The sequence below is a fragment of the Batrachochytrium dendrobatidis genome (genome assembly GCF_000203795.2).
Source record: "Batrachochytrium dendrobatidis JAM81 unplaced genomic scaffold BATDEscaffold_16, whole genome shotgun sequence".
NCBI classification, from domain to species: Eukaryota; Fungi; Chytridiomycota; class Chytridiomycetes; order Rhizophydiales; genus Batrachochytrium; species Batrachochytrium dendrobatidis.
This window is the reverse complement of record NW_006281114.1, coordinates 299,416-317,546: the sequence shown is the minus strand read 5'-3', so window position 1 is coordinate 317,546 and position 18,131 is coordinate 299,416. Positions and strand designations below refer to the sequence as shown.

At 40.4% G+C, this 18,131-nt stretch overlaps 9 protein-coding genes across 9 annotated transcripts; 4 read left to right on the top strand and 5 right to left on the bottom strand.

The window, feature by feature from the left end:
• Positions 1–160: 160 nt before the first annotated feature.
• Positions 161–3,201, top strand: BATDEDRAFT_28088 (uncharacterized protein; the record flags this gene model as incomplete). The annotated part of the gene is made up of 7 exons (XM_006682339.1): positions 161–370; positions 489–1,338; positions 1,414–1,960; positions 2,046–2,052; positions 2,135–2,534; positions 2,612–2,955; positions 3,088–3,201. The coding sequence occupies 7 exons, from the start codon at positions 161–163 to the stop codon at positions 3,199–3,201; spliced, it is 2,472 nt and encodes an 823-aa protein (XP_006682402.1).
• A 599-nt stretch (positions 3,202–3,800) lies between these two features.
• BATDEDRAFT_92288 (uncharacterized protein) lies at positions 3,801–3,983 on the bottom strand (the record flags this gene model as incomplete). The annotated part of the gene is made up of 1 exon (XM_006682425.1): positions 3,801–3,983. The coding sequence occupies one exon, from the start codon at positions 3,981–3,983 to the stop codon at positions 3,801–3,803; it is 183 nt and encodes a 60-aa protein (XP_006682488.1).
• Positions 3,984–4,136: 153 nt separating this feature from the next.
• On the top strand, positions 4,137–4,582 carry BATDEDRAFT_28087 (uncharacterized protein; the record flags this gene model as incomplete). Its single annotated transcript, XM_006682338.1, has 2 exons — positions 4,137–4,382; positions 4,466–4,582. The coding sequence occupies 2 exons, from the start codon at positions 4,137–4,139 to the stop codon at positions 4,580–4,582; spliced, it is 363 nt and encodes a 120-aa protein (XP_006682401.1).
• A 50-nt stretch (positions 4,583–4,632) lies between these two features.
• Positions 4,633–7,711, bottom strand: BATDEDRAFT_36163 (uncharacterized protein; the record flags this gene model as incomplete). Its single annotated transcript, XM_006682391.1, has 4 exons — positions 4,633–4,749; positions 4,925–5,050; positions 5,185–7,560; positions 7,654–7,711. 4 exons carry the CDS (start codon positions 7,709–7,711, stop codon positions 4,679–4,681), a joined length of 2,631 nt encoding a protein of 876 aa, XP_006682454.1. The 3' UTR covers positions 4,633–4,678.
• A 499-nt stretch (positions 7,712–8,210) lies between these two features.
• BATDEDRAFT_92161 (transcription elongation factor SPT4) lies at positions 8,211–8,784 on the bottom strand. Its single transcript, XM_006682424.1, has one exon. It carries the CDS (start codon positions 8,723–8,725, stop codon positions 8,375–8,377), a length of 351 nt encoding a protein of 116 aa, XP_006682487.1. The 5' UTR covers positions 8,726–8,784; the 3' UTR covers positions 8,211–8,374.
• An 87-nt stretch (positions 8,785–8,871) lies between these two features.
• On the top strand, positions 8,872–11,062 carry BATDEDRAFT_92160 (uncharacterized protein; the record flags this gene model as incomplete). The annotated part of the gene is made up of 8 exons (XM_006682473.1): positions 8,872–9,040; positions 9,100–9,205; positions 9,345–9,455; positions 9,539–9,798; positions 9,876–10,160; positions 10,240–10,383; positions 10,447–10,561; positions 10,687–11,062. The coding sequence occupies exons 1-8, from the start codon at positions 9,034–9,036 to the stop codon at positions 11,060–11,062; spliced, it is 1,404 nt and encodes a 467-aa protein (XP_006682536.1). The 5' UTR covers positions 8,872–9,033.
• A 587-nt stretch (positions 11,063–11,649) lies between these two features.
• Positions 11,650–13,074, bottom strand: BATDEDRAFT_14507 (uncharacterized protein; the record flags this gene model as incomplete). Its single annotated transcript, XM_006682289.1, has 1 exon — positions 11,650–13,074. A coding segment is annotated over one exon (1,425 nt), but the record flags the coding sequence as incomplete, so codon positions are not given.
• A 599-nt stretch (positions 13,075–13,673) lies between these two features.
• Positions 13,674–15,427, top strand: BATDEDRAFT_14474 (uncharacterized protein; the record flags this gene model as incomplete). The annotated part of the gene is made up of 8 exons (XM_006682286.1): positions 13,674–13,809; positions 13,935–14,037; positions 14,129–14,195; positions 14,346–14,420; positions 14,514–14,656; positions 14,802–14,905; positions 15,071–15,271; positions 15,378–15,427. 8 exons carry the CDS (start codon positions 13,674–13,676, stop codon positions 15,425–15,427), a joined length of 879 nt encoding a protein of 292 aa, XP_006682349.1.
• A 57-nt stretch (positions 15,428–15,484) lies between these two features.
• BATDEDRAFT_37501 (uncharacterized protein) lies at positions 15,485–17,267 on the bottom strand. The gene is made up of 2 exons (XM_006682403.1): positions 16,529–17,267; positions 15,485–16,265 (listed from the first exon to the last, which is right to left on the bottom strand). Exons 1-2 carry the CDS (start codon positions 17,172–17,174, stop codon positions 15,673–15,675), a joined length of 1,239 nt encoding a protein of 412 aa, XP_006682466.1. The 5' UTR covers positions 17,175–17,267; the 3' UTR covers positions 15,485–15,672.
• Between the last annotated feature and the right edge of the window lie 864 nt (positions 17,268–18,131).

Here is an 18,131-nt window from a genome sequence, read left to right as displayed (position 1 = left end):
TGCTGTTTGTCAGAGAAGCACAGGCGGAGTGGTGAGACCGGAAGAAATGGCTTCATCATGAATAGGTTTCCTTGCCATTGACAATCCAACTGTTGGTCTTGCAATAGTAATTCCAAGCCAACCCCGAATTCAGCCTTGACTTGACACTTCTATCTTTGGAATGAATCCTGAGCTTACTCCAGTCAACCCTGAGCTTACTTCACTTCATCCTAAGCTTACTTCACTCCATCCTGAGCTTACTCTATCAACAGTAAACTCTCTGATTTACGATCCAATATCTCTTCCTCCTGCCATGACCACTCTCTCTGTTAGTACGAGTTCTTTATTGTCTGAACAATCTTGTCCTGCTGGTCTAACTCCTAAAATTCAAGTAAGTTGCCAATCTACTCGCTTATATAACTTGTAATCTACTAATGTCTTGACTGTCATTCTACTGACTGTATTGTTGTCTTGCATTGACTCGGATCTACACGTTTATCAATTCACAGGTTTATCCCAATGAGAGTTATGTTCATCTGCCATGGAAGAACGGACTGGGCGAGACTGCTGAGATTGCTGTTTATCCTCCTAATAGAAACTTTCGCAAGGATCCATTCATGTGGCGACTGTCGTTGTCCGAGGTTCGGGATTCGTGTTCATTTTCACTGTTTCCTGGCTACGATATTGCTTTGTTTTTACTCCCTGAAAGTGGTGCAAATGCTCCCATAAGAGGAAATCTATCCGCTCCCGCTGTTCTCTATCACAACGATCAAGCTACTCCAGTTCCTATCAAACCTTTGGTCCCATATACCTATAAAGGTGAATGGCCCACTACGTGCAGTGTCAATGCATCTCCTCTCAAACATTTGACTTTCACTTCCAATCGTCGTGTCGCAAAGGTCTCGATGAGTTTGGAAACAATCAGTCGTCATGGTGCAAATGGTGATGATGGAGTGGGCGATGAAGATGAAAATAGTAGTGATGATGAATTGTTGGAATTGTCCAGTAAAGACTCGGCACATCCACCCATCTCCAATCTTGGCTCTCAACCTACTACCAACCCTCAAACCACTGCTGAAACTACCACTTCACCAACAAACAGACTTTTACTTGGCAACTTTACTATCGTCTATGTTGTGTCGGGTTCCATCAAGGTTACCATTGAAGGCGATTCAGAACCGCGTACATTACTACAGGGTCAGACTCTTGTTTGCGAACGTGATGACGATTGTACTCCCTCCGATCTCATCATGACTCCAATTTTAAAACCTATGGGTTTAACCACTCTACCATCTCATACTCCGCTCGTTGTCGGTAGTTTGAATATCTCGGAACTCCCTGGAGCTTCACAACTTAAAGGTATTGTCCTCGACTCTTGAATATATTTCATTCATGTTGCGTTACTAATGATCATCCGTTCATTGTTTTAATCAGAACCTCGTGAAGCAAAAATCCTGCTCATTGATATCCACTTGTTCCATCCAGACCGCCAGGGCAGTTATATATTTGATTCTTCTGCAACAGATCTGTTCAACCTAGCTGCCTCATCAACTGCAGCTCAAAATACTACTACAATTTCTCATGGTATAACCAATGTCATGGCACAGGCTGCTCAACCGCCACTTCCTGATGTATCCAACTTTCAACGAGGACGTAGTGGATCTATTATTGTATATGATGATCAGCCTTTATGGGTGGTTCCCAAGGAAATGGATAAACCTGCTATGCTTGCAGATGCCAACGCGCATAAATCCAACCTGACTACACAATATTGGGAATCTGCTCATCAGTATCGTCCTCCAGTGTTTTCTGCCAGATATCAAAACGAAAGTGACGTTCCTCCTCCTGTCATTCGGGATAGTCTGGTCATTGAAGAGTTTCCTACTGGAAAAATAAGCACTGTTTGGATTAATATGGTAAAACAAGGTCTTTCGGAATGGTTAAGAGTGCCTGTGATTATTGCGCGCGGAACAGAATCTGGGTAGGCCACTGAGTTGAATACTTTGAATTTTAATTCACATAGCTAACCATGTTTTTTTAAACTTGGTTTGACATCTTGCTTCTAGACCTGTGGTACGTTTGATCATCTAAACTTATTTGATATTTCATTTCAAGGTACTGCGTAGTAATCTATGCATGGCATAATACATTATAGGTTGGCATCACTGCTGTTGTCCACGGGAATGAGTTGAATGGTGTTCCATGTATACATCGGGTAATTAGCGATATTGATGTGAACCATTTAAAAGGCACGGTTGTTGCAGTACCTTGTGTTAATGTGCCAGGCTATCTTCGATTTTCTCGCGAGTTTTCTGATGGAAAGGATTTAAATCGTTTGTTTCCTGGACAAGAAAGTGGAACTGCATCGCAAATGTACAACTACCATCTCATGAACAAAATCATCAATCGTTTCAACTATCTGATTGATCTTCATACCGCGAGTTTTGGAAGAGTTAATTCGTACTATGTTCGTAGTGACATGAACGATCCTGTATCTGCTGTGCTTGCCAAACTACAGCAACCACAAGTTATTTTGCACAACAGTGGTCAAGATGGTAAGTTTGACTAGGTGTATTGAGATTATGAAATAGACAATAGCTGCTTTGTTGTGGTTTGACTTTTGACTTGTTAGGTACACTTCGATCTGCTGCGAGCTCCCGCGGCATTAAAGCCATAACTGTTGAAATTGGAAACCCACAACTTTTTCAAAACCAATACGTGCAATGGTCGTACATGGGAGTCATGAGAATCTTGTCCTATTTAAATATGTTTACCAGCAACACCCCTGAGCCCAACACACCTCAACCAAAAACAATCTTATGTTCCAAAGGATTCTGGATTTATACTCACACTGGCGGAGTTTTGGAAGTATATCCGCAAGTCAATAGTGTCATTCGCAAGGGAGATTTGATTGCACGCATCAAGAATATTTTTGGAAATATTGTCGACGAGATCTTTGCTTCAAGCCACGGAGTGGTAAGTAACTGGACCCAAACCATCTGTTTAAACGTTTGATCTTTATTGCTGCCCATGTATTTAAAAGCAGCTGAACTCTTTAAACCCCAGTGAAGATTCAGATATCGCTAACTATACTTTTTAAAACTGTAGACGATTGGTAGAAGCTCAAACCCTGTTGCGATGGCAGGCGATCGTGTACTGCATCTTGGAATCATCAAAAAGGAAAACGAAGTGCTTGCTAGAGAGGCCAAAGAAAATTACTAAAATGAGAATGATGGTAAAAGCTTATGTTTATTTTTCAAACACGGACAACCATGGATTCTGATGTCAGCAGGTTTAGGCATTACGTTGTGATTGTTCGCTGTTCCATCTTTTGACCTCGATGCTGTTTTCACTCCATCCCCAGAATCGAACTAATGTGGCGAAATATGGATAGTGGTGTAAATGGTATGAAATAAAAACACATGGTCTTGCCAACATGCACAATAAACAGGAGCCTCGAATGTCTTGAATCTTCAAGATTAGAATATTCAACATAGTAAACTTACACAAGGATCTCTGATAGCCATGCAAGACACCCATTGCCATGAAAAAAGGGATTTGAACTGCCATGATTTTGGGCAAAGTCCTTGGATTGATAGTTGGAGAGTATTTTTCTGAAAGGTTGATAGATTCAGAATCCGACACCGGCCAGATCACATTGATAAATGATGCCCGTAATTCAAGTGAACATGACAACATTGCAAACATTGGATATCAGTCAGTATCAAGTGTCTAACAGCCATTCGTCCATCCTAGTCTATTCTCTTTATAAAAACATGCAAAAGGAACAGAGCAACAGCCAACTACACAACAAACGCAGTTTAGGATCGAAGAGTTGACCTACCCAAAGCATAGAGAGCACCAGGGAAAACAGTTGCAAAGCCAGTCATGGCAACATAATCAGATGTTCTAAAGTAGCGAGCCATGGTCTTCAAGTCAGGTTCATCAGTGATGAATGGATACGGAATATCGTCCCCTTGTGGAAGGTTTGAAACCCATTTCATTGTGCAAGAATAACTGTTTGAATGTTTGGATTCAATAAAGGAAATCAACAGCAAAATAGCAAAAACTGGCCTAAAATATTATTGAAAATTGGGTATAAAATAGACTTGAAATGCTCGAGTTGGCTCTTCAAAGAATCTTTTACAGTTTAATTGATGCCTTCCTGTGATCGATTCTTTGAAGACTTGGCCGAGTGTCTGATGGCATCCGACTGTGTAGTAAAGTATGGAAAGCGACCTCAAGAGTGTGTTGAAGCCATTATGAGAGCAAAGCTGTATGATCGATCCATTTCCCAACCAGAAACTATCCTAGTTGACAACGTCATTCCTCCTCCAGATTCTTACACTCCGTCTGAATGCATGTTGAAGCATCAGGCATATCAAGAATGCAAAGTCCACCTGGTAAACCCTCTGTTGTTCATCTCTTGTATTATAAACAGCTTGTAGTGTTCCATCTGCTCACTCTTGGTCATTTCTTGTCATAGATGAATCCAAGAAGACGATTCCGAACACCATATGGAGGACCTGCACCTAAAAATGATTCAAACGTGTCCAACGACACACTTGGTGCCGGTGCGGAAAACTCTCCCCAGCAGTATTGATGTTGGATACATATCTAATAAAACCAGCTATTTTTATTCTGGGTTGGATTGGGTTCGAGTGTCCATTTTATTCTGCCTCATTACAGACTCGGTTGGTTACGCCGTAATGTCAAGAGCTCTTATCCTTTCAATAATTCTATGCGATCGGGCAATAGTTAATCCTTTTTCTGATCTCGGGTGTGTTTAGGTGTAACCAAGTCGGCAAGATATTCGCAATTCCAAACAAGTAGAATTGAAATCAGCAAGTATTTTTGCAAATTAAACCAAAAAACAAGAGTTAGAATGTTCCTAGACCCATGCAGGTTTAGTCTAATTAAGCTATAATGGCTGATCATGGTTCACCTGTTTTAGACAACAGCGCGCAACATATGGCTATATTCTTTAAAATCGCTGTATCATTGGTGTGATCCATATGATAAACTAGACTCTTAATCACTCCAAGATCAACAAGACGCTCAGCACAACTCTCTAGATGTGTTTGAAACATATTAGTGATTATCAGCAAAGTACTCGGCAACTTCACGGTCAAGCACATTGCTTAAACAGTCGCGAATTCAATACAAACAGTAGTCGATATATGGTGAATCAATCAAGCTACTTACTACGCCTTGCACATTCTGATGCACAAAAAGTAGCATTTCCAATAAGACGGGGTAGTTGGACTTGCGTCGATTCTAATATGCTTGCCAATACTTGTAGTCCACCACAGTTGTACCACCTATCAATTCGTGATTCAATATCCATTTGATTTCCATACTGTAGCCAAATGCACATGCTTTGAAGAATATTGGCACGCAAATCATCGGATTTGGACTCGTCAGTTAAATATGCTAACCAGTCAAGTTTCTTCCAGTCAGCATCCAACAATCTCGATGCAATCACGGGATACTTTTGAGCAAGCTTGGGAAGAATTCGGTACACATCAGATACAAACATCCCTTGATTTCTACTAGCAAGATCAATCAAATCAAACATGAGCAATTGGAATCTGGCAAGATCATACTCTACTTTTTTTTGCATGGTGACAAGATTGTGAAGAATAGCAAGCAATGTTTCAATGTTTCTAATACAACTTTCTAAAAGTGGAGTAGATTCAATCAAGACATGTAGCATACTAGAGAGTTGATCCATCATTGTATGCATGTGTTCATCTAGTGCAACACGAGCATTAGGCAGTAAAGTGACTTGAAACAAGCATTTTTGTGCCAGCAGTATGGAATCTATATCCGATCTTTCTTTAATAGTGCTGTTTGCTGTTGCTGACAAAAATGAAAACGTACAGAGCCGAGACACCAACAATGAATTTTGAATATCCCAAGTTTTCAAAATAGCAACACATTTACAAGTGGGCAGTGAAAGAATACTGTGTGCAATGGATAGTCCGTATCCACAAATATATTCAGGTTGCTTTGGATCAAGGGAGCGCAGCAGTAAAGCGCCTAATTCTTTAGCATGATCACCAGCCTGACTAAACTGTTGTCCCGACACGGTTGTATCTGCTGCAAGCATATATAAAAGTTCCATCACCATCCAAGGCAGTTTTGGGTCTTTTGTATTATAAAGTATGGACGAGATGTATCGCATATGACCTCCTACTAGGACGATATTTTGTGTACAGTCGTAGCATGACTTGATCAGCAGAGGAATAAGCAAGGTTGCAAATTCGTTGCAATGTGTGGAATCGTAAATAATAAACTGTCCAATCCAGTCGCAAAATCCATCTTGAAATCTGATCTCATTATGCTCCTCAATCATGGCCATAACTGTGGCAAACTGTGCTTGAATCTCGATAATCTGATTAGCTTTTACCTTTTCATCAATTGGTAAATTAGAATTTAAGCATGTAGCATACGCTGAAAGTTGTGTTGAAAGTCGTGCAAACTCATTATTGCATTTCACTTTAATTGAGGATGAGTTATTCGACTTGCTGCTACTTTGAATTCGATTCAAAATACCATCGATATCTTTTTCGGAAATATCGGTTCGAGTATGGCTACCGTCCAAAATGATTTGACGAAGTGTATGCGCATCTTTTATTGCCAATTCGGATTGTCCAAGTCGCCAACGAGCCTCTATGCGTCGCCAAAGTCCTTTAGTGTTTGTTGGATCCACATTCAAGGCAAGACAACAATCAGCTTCTGCTTCTGCCCATTTGCACAATTTCAGAAATGCGAAAGCGCGATTAGTGTATAAACTGGTATTGACCAAAATAGGTACAGGTTTCAAGATTCTGTCGAGAAAGGAAAAAGGATCATTTGAAGCAACTTGAGAGTCAGTTTGGGTGTCAAGTAAATCTTTGGAAGGCGACAGACTTGTTTCAATTGCGACAGAGTAGTGAGAGATGGCTTGTTCATAATCGCCTTTTTTAAACGCTGCATTTCCCATCTGTCGAGAGCGATTTACCGCATCATGCACAACTTGAATGTGTCGTGGAAGCACCGACTGATTTGAGCAGTCAGAGGTTGCAGATTTAGAAGCAGAAACTAGATTGGAAAGTGGTGCGGTTTTTTGCGTATGATTCTTTGCGTCCTTGTTTGATTCAAGCTTTTTAAATGATGTTTTGTCATCAGTCTGGTTTAGGGAAGTGTTGCATGTCACATCAGTGTCAACATCAATATTCTCCCATTTGGAGTAGTCAATCGTGTTGGATGGTTTACTTGTGATATTCAAGCTATTTTTGGTATTACCGAGGTTAATCTGGTCAATACTCTTGTTGACTTTGTGTACAGCATCTTGAACAGGATTGGAGGTTTCGCATGCCAATGCAATATCATTAGATATGTCAGGACCAGGCGTATTGCTACTATTCTTATCCCATACTATTGGCTGCATAGCATCATCTGGTATATTCAAAGTCGATTTGGTTGCACATGGCTCAGAATCTACATCAGGCTTGTTTGAATGACCGATTGGGTCAGACGAAACGTCAGTCATATCAGCTGAAAGTTTTCCATTAAGGATTTCGTTCATCTGTGATGCTAGATGCAGATTGTTAGAATACAACTGACGTTGGCTAAAAAACGCTGCCTAATGCAACCAAGATATCTACAAATTATAAGCTGCTCACTTACTAAAATTGTTAACATAGTCGTCAAATGCATCAAGCTCAGCAGCTAGTTGAACATTCATTTTTGTTGGTTAGATAATGAGAATGGAATTGACTTTTAAGAATCTACTGGAATCAATCTAATCTCCGACACGAACCGCAATTTTAGATAAATTCAACTAGAATCTACTTGCAGTTTTGGAAGGATTAACATCATCCGTGCATATTTAACTTGGAATAACTGCACTTTCTTTTTAGTAAAACAATAGCCACTCGGTGTATTCATTCACACAGTGAATGTCAGTGTTTAGTATTATTTTTGCACACAATTCAGATTAAACTCTGGCTAGAATATCCGATAGTAAATTATTCGCAAGATCTGTCAAAGTAAATTGGATTGTCAATAAGCTTGGTCAGAAAGTGGCAGAGTGCAACTTTTTTATAAATCATAATCTAGATATGACCAAGCTACTAAACGCAGTTTGATGTGCACAAACATGTCAGTCCAACACCAGAATAACCTAGACCACATTACACCATGATCAATGGCAAATTCAGTATAAATGCAAGCTTCATTCCCGATATATCTAGTATCAAATGGCCGACATTCTCGATCGATATTAAAATGGATTCAAAATCTTGCAGATCAACTATACTTGGCAGCAGCTCGGTCAATATTATACAGAATTGATGCCATTTATCTGCAGTTCTGGCCATCTTACACACCATATGCATGCCATCTGGTATTAATCTTTGACAGAGCCATCACGAGGCCTATACTTGATTCCCTTGTCAATAAGTTCTTCTTCGACCTCATACGGTAACTGCCCGCCTACTCGAATGGCATAAAGTCCTTTGCTAAACTTATCTACTCGCTGCCAGCGAGCAACCCACGACACCTCTGGCTTCATTTGCGCAATAACTCCGTCGTAGTTGGCAGATGTGCACTCCAGCATTCGCTCTGTGTTGTTCTTGAACAAAAGGACTTCTTCACAATTGTCACATCCTTCCATCTTGAACCTCTGTTGTGTTTTGAGAAGAGAGCAAAGAAGACATGCCCGCAACTTGCGTTTCTCTGACTGTAGAGTCTCTGCCATAATATAAACAGTCGTCTAGGCGATGGAACTTTGAGTACCAATGAATGGGTTGGCAGCACAACGATTTGATTAAATTTGGTGCAACTTCAGAATCCAAAACGTTGTCCATTTTCTAATATAAATCTATACACTGCAGACACTAGACCAACATATTCCAAGTTTCATCAAAAACTCTGCAGGATATTTGTAGATTTCATAATCTGTCGACTAGTGTAATTCCATATCCAAAACAGTCGGATTAAAACAGATTTCAAGGTCGACTCAAAGTTTCCTTTTTTTCCCAACAATTCATCGATTTGGTTGAGAGTATGGATGGTAGGTGTGGATTTATAGTTGGCTATTATACAAATTCCATTTGCTGATGCTTTAAATAGAGACACCAAAAACCAAACTGTCAGGCCGTGCACTCAAGCCAGGAATGTGCAACAAGTGTAAAGTTGAAACTCCATCTATAATAGTCAAGCGAGCCGAGTTTTGTCGGTAAGTGCAAGACTGTTTGTAGCATGAGTCGGTTTGGAGCTATGAATGATCCATGTACCGTGTTCATTGATAAACAATCGCTGCAATAAACCGGACTGCTATATTGTCAATGTATACTGAGCTGTATTTTTAATTCAAGGTCTTGCTTTTTGGATTCTGTTGGGCATCGCTTTCGAGGAAATCTATCAAAATCTAGCATTCCTGAAGGATCTAAACTCATGGTTGCATTTTCTGGCGGCCCATCATCGAGGTCTGTTGGGAGAAATGCACTGCCTTGGAGTCTACCAATGTGACACTTACCCATTTTCGACAATTTTTAAATGTACTCAATAGAGCCTTGCTACAAACTATGAATGATTACTGCAGAGTAGACCCAGAAAATAGCCGAAAGAAACGCAAGTTTCCAGAGTTTTGTGTGTGTTATGTGGATCAGTCATCTATTCTAGACAGCCATGCATCGGATGCTTCAAAAATCACTGCAATAGTAAATTCTTACCAGCGCGAGCTGTTTATTGTTTCGCTAGAAGCTGTTTTTGAAGAGCATGCTCCTGCATTATTAAAAACTCATATCGGCGTAGATGATACTATTTCAGGTAATGATGGGGCAAATACCGAGTTTTTCACTGTGGATTCAACTACTGCAGATTCTAAACATTGATGTATACTATAGCTTCAAGCTCATTCAATATTGAGCTTGAAAAGAATGCAAAGAAAGTAGACAGTAGACTACTTGTTCAACAAATGTTTGGCACGCTTTCTAGCATGACATCAAAGGAAGACTTGCTGCATTACTTGACTTTGCATACGTTGGTACGCGAAGCAAAAGCCCAAGGTTGTGCAGGTATATTACTTGGAGATACTGCCACTAGTGTGGCTATTAATGTCATCTCAAATACCTGCAAGGGACGCGGACTCTCTCTCCCCGCCGACATCATGGATTCTGAGTGGTATCAAGGTACAATTTGATACTCATTTGAAGACTTTTTCAATATTTATCTTACTTGACACTAACATATTGCCATTCTGATCAACAGATGTGCATATTCTACGGCCAATGCGTGACATTCTTTCAAAGGAAATTGGAATCTTTAACCGACTGTCCAAGTTAGAAACGGTAGCACATTCGTCCCTTACTACTTTTATGGCACCTAAAGCCAGCATCAGTCGTCTCAGTCAAGGTGATTGTATACAAGCTGTTGTGCGAATCAATCTACAATGCTAACGGTATTTACCATGTCTAGATTTCATTGTTGGATTGGAGAAGGAGTTTCCCGCAACCGTGAGCACAGTAGCCAGAACTGCTTTCAAGATTCAGACCAATCATCTTTCAAAGAAACAGTGTCCGCTATGTGAAGGGTATGACCAGCTGGATTAAAGATATCCGCATAAATTTGGCTATATTTGCTTTTTATACTTTGACTTAATGTAATGACCCAGATCTACTTATACTGACTACATTCAAACTTGGCGTGTATCTATAGTCCTGTTGATAGCACCGATAATTTTGCTTCTATTGATTCGTCGGCAGAGACACCTGGTTATCCTTGCAAGCCAATCTGTGAAACTAAGCCAAGTTTTGAATGCTGCTCAGATGATAAAACTACAACAGCTTGCTGTGCTCAAAACGTGAATAAAAATGAGCAAGTGAATGTATATCCACTGCTCTGCTATGCCTGTCGGAATATTGCCCACGATTTTCCCAAGCAAAAAACAACTCAATCTCCAAGCCCAAATCAGCATGATGTTCCTCTACCAGCATATATTGCACATAACTCTTTTCGGCGACTCTCTCAAAATGAATTGAGAAACCAAATCAGCGATTTTTTGATCGAGGATGACAATTCTGTCAGTTACTAAATGAAAATCTATGTTATATTTTGAAGAGATTGATTGACAATTGCAAGTGTTTTGATGGCCATCAACTGATGATCCTTTTCCCACGATACATATAGGATTGGCTGCGAATTACTACAGGGCGAAATACGAACCGCCTTTCCAACAATCACTAGTTGTCCTTTTTCTTCTAATGAAACCGTAATGTCTTGTGCACCAACAAAGAATTTGCATAGACAGTCATAGACTTGCTTGAGCGCTCGTTTATATACGTCTGACGTATCAGCAGATCCTGTACCAAGAAACATCATTGGGTTGAAACGGTAGGCCACTGACAACGAAGTCGGATCAGTTACACGAGACATTGGATTCGACTTTGGGTCAAACTGACCCTCGACTAACCGAATTGTGGCGGGAAGTAGCTGATCTGTCATAACCACAGTCCCGTTTTGTCCCCAAACACGCTTTTCGGTAGTTCGACAAGGTTCAATGATAAGAGTCGCATCTAAAGGGATATCGCAAATCGGGACCACATTCTGTATATTGAGCGAGGTGGAAGATTCACTTTTAGAAAATATGTCTGTAAAGCATGGACGTTGTCTCGCATATGATTTTGAAACCAGTAGTTTAGAAACAAGCGCTGGAATTTCAAGTTTGGTGGGAATACAGATTGCTGCACCATTTGCTGGGTCAAAACAAGGTATGCCAAGTTCTCGCTCAATGCGAATCTTCAACTGAGCCATTTTTTTCTTTTCGCCATGAACAAGCATGACATTTTTGGCTTTAGATGCACGAATAAGTTGTAAAATTCCCTTTGCATCTGCATGGGCAGAAAACGACAAGTTGCTGATTTGGAGATTCACATTTAGCTTTGTAAAGCGATCCACATTAATGACTTTTTCACCTGCAAGCACTTTGGCGCCAACCGTTCCAGCTACACAGTATCCAGGCATGATGATCATATTTTTTGGATCGTGGCACCACTTTTTAAATACTTCCAAAGAAGTTCCCGCATGTAACATTCCAGGAGTAGCAAACAGTACCATTGCCCCTGGCTCATCGGCAAAGGAATGGCTCCATGAACGAATATGAGCAAAATCAAACATGTTTCGTTCCACCAGCGCCGACTTGACATTTTCATTTGTCCAAGAAATAAAAAGCTTGTAGTATTCGTTGGCACGCTCAGTGAGTCCGGTTGAAAAATATACGGGAACCTTGTCACATAAATCATCCATACGCCGCCAATACGATTCAATAAGTATAAGAAGCTCTTGAGCACGACCTAGTGCAAACACCGGAACCAAGACCTTGCCCCCACCACTCACACAATCATGCACTTTTTTTAAAAAATCTCGTTCACGAGCTCGTTTAGAATCCCTGATGGTTGTTGCGTATGTTGTTTCTGTAATAATCAGATCAGGTTCGCAGCCATCAATCTGAGCAGCACCCAAATGCCGATCGGGTGTCATATTGTAATCGCCTGTATATACCACAGACTGAGTCACTCCATATCCATCCGTTACACGCACATAAAACATGGCTGCTCCAAGCACATGGCCCGCATAATAAGGTCGAATCTCAAGCTGGGCATCCACTTGAACTGTTTCCATTAGATTGACAGCAATCACTTTTTGCATACAGTTTTTGATGTCGACAGATGTGAAAAAGTCGGTTTCCCCCTTACGCTCGACAACCACCTTGCGCATATCTTCCAAAAGAATGGGAGCAATTGCCTTTGTCGGGCCAGTCATATAAATAGGTCCATCATAACCACATATCTCTGTAAAGTATGGCAGAGCTCCACAATGATCCAGATGAAAGTGTGAAATGATGACACAGTCAATCATGCTGGTATAATCACCAGATTTAGATATATAGGTGAAATCTGGGAAACGGCGATGGTCAGAGTAACCCATGTGCATACCACAATCAAACATGATGTTTTTTGAGCCCATAGTGACAAGCACGCATGAACGACCAACATCCTGACCGGCTCCAAGTGGAATCACTCTGATGAATGGCTGTTTACTCGACATAATGCTAGTGTTTGATTGATCAAAGTTGAATAAAGGTATAGACGATATCAAAAAGTGTATGAATTGACAACCCTGAATGCTAGTAGCTGAAGCTGCACTGGCAAGTTATCTAAATAACTGTCCGTCGCTGGATTTGGTGTTTACTGCAATTTTGGAAAAAGCGATATCTGACGCTGTATCTGATTTGTATTTATCTTGCAATGGCACTGCTTGGAATAAATCATGATTGAATACTCGTTGCATTCGAGAACAAACTGCTGCACATCGTTCTACTGATTAAACTATATCTTTTTGCTCATACATGAATCATCTATTTTATTTCTGTTTATTTGTACGATTGTTCCATCCAACAGATGTGATCCGGTCATTCCAATTAATCATTGATCAGACTGCACAGTGCATATATTATAATCGGTAGTTTCATCTGCCATTTGTATTAGTAATTTCCAGTTTTAGTGTTTTATTTTGCGTGAATACAATGTGATGAACGAGTGATTTTTACACCCAAAAAACAGTTGAATTCAAGTGATTTTGACAGTTGATATTCATTCCAATCTGATAATATGATTCGCAACGTACATGAATACACTGCAAACAGCATGAAACTTTTGACTGCCATCAGACTGCGATCATGCAAACACTCGTTTCTACCAACAGGACAATCGCTTGGCTTTTCTCGCTTGTTGTCAACTGCCCGAGAATGCAATGTAGAAGCTTTGCACGGCAACGACAAAGGTAAATGCAACCAAAAAGTCAATATGTTGATGTATAGTGTCATGCCATGACTCTAATCTGTTATAATGCAATGGTTGCAACTACGCATGCATCTACGTATGCATCTACGCATACATGTTTACTAGGCATCTTTGTCCTGACATTGGATCGTCCTGCAGCCAAGAATGCTTTAGGTCGCACTCTCTTGTCACAGTTTCGTCAATCCATCAATGATCTACGTTTTAACGAGTATGTGACTGAACATGGACTAAACGGCTGTATTGATTCTGACACTATTCGACTAATTGATGATTTGCAATGTGCTGGATTATCAATCTAGTCAGGCTCGTGTGGTGATTGTCAAGAGTGCAGTGGATGGAGTGTTTTGTGCAGGAGCCGATCTAAAGGTAGAGTCAAAGTGTTATGCAACGCATAATCAATAAGATGAACTGTCAATCCATCCAACTCGTATCACTGCATCATCAGCATGTCATGTTACAACCAAACCATTTGATTGTCAGCGTATTCACTGCATGACAATGTGCAATCTATTGTAGGAGCGAGCTCAGATGCAACCGTCTGAAGTGGCAGCATTTGTAAACTCACTTCGTGCAGCCTTTTCTGAACTAGAGGTTGGTGATGTTGAGTTTATTACAAATATGAAGAATGTAATGGCCAATCTAACAGGTGTATTGTGTGGTGTTGGTCATGCATCAATACATTAGTCGTTACCAATGCCAACGATTGCAGTGGTTGATGGATTTGCATTAGGAGGTGGTCTTGAACTGGCTCTATGCACCGATCTGCGTGTCGGTGGACAAAAAGCCAAGGTTGGGCTTCCAGAAACGAAACTGGCAATTATTCCTGGGTAAGTAGCATATTGGTAACGTTATTTTCAACGATAGATTAATACACTTGTCAAATCAAACTGTCCAAGTTATGATTATCAAAGCAGTATCAATGTTTGAGTTGTAATTGGAGCTGAATGTTGGAATATTGACTGCATGTCATAGTGCTGGTGGTACTCAGCGACTTTGTCGTTTGATTGGAGTTTCTCGTGCCAAAGAGCTTATTTTTACGAGTCGAGTCTTGACATCGAGTGAAGCGTTTGATTATGGTAAGTGATGTAGATGGATTACAAATGGTTGGATTGTTATTGTAGTGTTTGTGATTGAAAACATTTTGGCATGGTATATGGGTTCAACAAATGCACAATGGTGCATATTGATAGATATTGATGCATATTGATAGATACTAATGAATAGATGCATGGATGGTCCAGGTATTGTCAACTATACAGTGAATGAATCAGCATACTCTAAAGCACTCGAGGTTGCGCGTACAATGATTCCTAATGGACCAGTTGCAATGCGTATGGCCAAGTTGGCAGTTCATCATGGATCACAACTGGATCTTGCATCAGGTCTGGCATTTGAACAAACTTGCTACGCCCAAGTGATTCCGACGCAGGACCGATTGGAAGGTAATGTCGATTGACAATTTGATGTGATTGGATGGATATATTTGATGTGATTGGATGTTACATATGATGACTGATTTGGATGCGGTGGATCGTGTTGATTACATAGGTCTTGCAGCATTCAGAGAGAAACGAACACCAGTCTATACTGGTCGTTGAACACCAATGCAGTTGTACAACCACCAATAAACAACTCAACAATGGATTCATGATTATGCATGTGCTATGGGCTATGTTGAATATTTTTATTTGTAAAAAATAATCGACAGGTTATAATTGATAAAAGTAGCCCATCAGTAGATATAAACCAGACAAAAAATGAAAATGAATCAATATAAATGGCAATTAAAGCAGTAAAAGTACTGCAAGGTCATCTAATACGTGTATGAACATACGAGATGAACTCAGCATGATGCTGATGAATTTGAACTAGATTTGCTACTAGCTACAATGGTTTTTACCCAAACGTCGTACTCTCCTACTTGTATGACCAAGTTGTGGTGAATATGATTCAATAGCGTGGTTTCTGAGGCATGAAGGTCTTTTGCTTTCAGGGACAATCTGCTTGCCCATTCCTTTGTTCCAAGCGAAAAATCTTCGAGGTATTTATGTGCTGTAAGGAGTGCAGCTACAAATGCCCTTCGGCCGCATCTTGATTTCCGCGGAATATTTGCGTGTTTGCTATTTGCTGGCTCAACTTCTGCTGAAAGTACTGTTATGGATGTCTCAGATACATTAGTGTATTTTGTGTTAGAGTTGTCAAGAACAGCCACGTTTGATCCCTTGGAGTTACGGCTTTCATTGCAGTGGTTGGATAGTACACATGGCAGTTGCAGTTCATGAATCAGACGATGCAGATACAGCAAAGCAATTGCAGTGGTTGAAAAGCTTGCAGGACATCGTCGTAGAACTTCAATCACAAACAACCGAGTTGGAGCAGTGGGTTGAACTGCCATATCAACTGTATTCAAAGTGCAAATCATCTGCACTGCGAGATCTATCAATTTAGTAATAGTTTATACAGTATCGAGTAGGCGTCAGCATCCAGGGTGGAATAGACAAGCAGCCCAGTCAATATGACACAACAGTGCATCACAATGACACGAATTTGGAGTTTCGATATCGACCCAAGTCAAATCAAGTGAGCAAGAAGCAGATCAGAAAGCAATCATGTTAGCAAAAAGTAGAGTCAGTAAAGGGATGCGCTGTTTGACATTCTTTTAAAAGTCTCAAACTCGAGTGTATAGCAAAGTAACTCACCAATAAAGTATTCAAGCAGTGCAAGCTGATCGTGTGCTGCAGTCAATGATAATCTGCCTGTAGTGGTATTAGAGTGGGTCACAGGTGGAGTACATATGATCTGAACAGCAGGTTTTGGTTTTGGCACAACAGGAACACAGTGCTCCTGTGATTTGGATAGGCTAGAAACACTTGGTATTACATCATTTAACGTAGAGCCATTTCTTGTATTTGAAGATGGTTCTGCCGTGTATGATTGTGTGCGTTGACAATATTCCTTTGCATGGTGAGTTCTAGTCACGCTTGGTGAAGCTACTGCTATTGGTGGTGCATTTAGACAATGCTGTTTGCTGTTCTCTTTAAGTCCAACTACTGAAATGGCTCTAGTGCTGCTAAGATAAGGAGAATAAAGGTACGGATGTTGGTTGTGGCTGGAAATTTCGACCTCTTGACATGCAGATGTGCTACCATCTCTTTTCCTGTTTAAATAGGCTCGCCTGTATACTTTCCAGCAATTCCTTATAGGATCATAATCGGGGTGATCAAACGATGGGCTATGGATATTATGCGGATGCACCATTGAATTGATGGATAGTGGTGAGTAAGCTACACCCGATGGTGAAGTAGGATTTGAAATGGAGCGAGTAAGAACCGATGTGGTAGTCATGAGGCAGACAATGGTATTTGAAAGTTGGGAGAAAATCAATTCACCTAATATGCACTCAGCTATATCAAAGTCTATTTGATAGCTTGGATTTTGAATTCAAACAAAGGGTTAAAGAATAACAAAATCTATGTAGCAATCCAAGCTGCCAAAATTTATCTGTAAAGCAATGTCACTAAAAGCCTGATGTCATGCAAGTGAGTTAGACAACTCAATGTCATTCAGCACAGACTGTGTCAGTGTCGCGTCATTCTGTTAGTGTATCAAGAATATATCAAGGGGGCGGTTCTAGCTTATCGGCTTGGTCGCCTGTATACGGATATGCTTGTGAGTTGGCGGAGGTATAACTGTAACCACTCAGACAAGTCATAATTACAAATAGCAGAACTAATCTGTACTACACCAAAACATCCTCTGCAACTCGCTGCTTGTCAAGTTGTATATTAGTCATAGTTATTATTCCGAACATGACGCGCACTGAGTCACGTTCCGTGATCCTTGCCGAACCGCAAGCCCATTGTCAACTGGGTTAATTTCAAAACTGGGCCTACTTCAATCCCTGTAGCAACATCAGTAAAGTCACATTCTATTTTTTCTACTATTTAGATTGATTTACAGCTGTATTCATGCAGGATGGAGTACTTGTATTATCTTGCAGCCATTGCTTTGCAATAAACAATGGCTAAATCTTGCGCTTTCCTATTAGAAATTGGCTTGAATAGACATTGTCTGTTCTTCAATAAATACAGCGTCCATCATATGACACAATCAAACTGCAGCTTTGAACAGAGATTGTTTTTTTTGCATAGCCATGCATATACAATCGCCAAGTTTGGGACTATATTTGGATCCGACTGTTCTGATGCTGTCAATACAACTCATTTGTTGTAACCTAGTCTCGGATACATTCGCGCTCTAGTTCAAGAAACGATAACTGCATATTTCAGGAATGCAACTGTT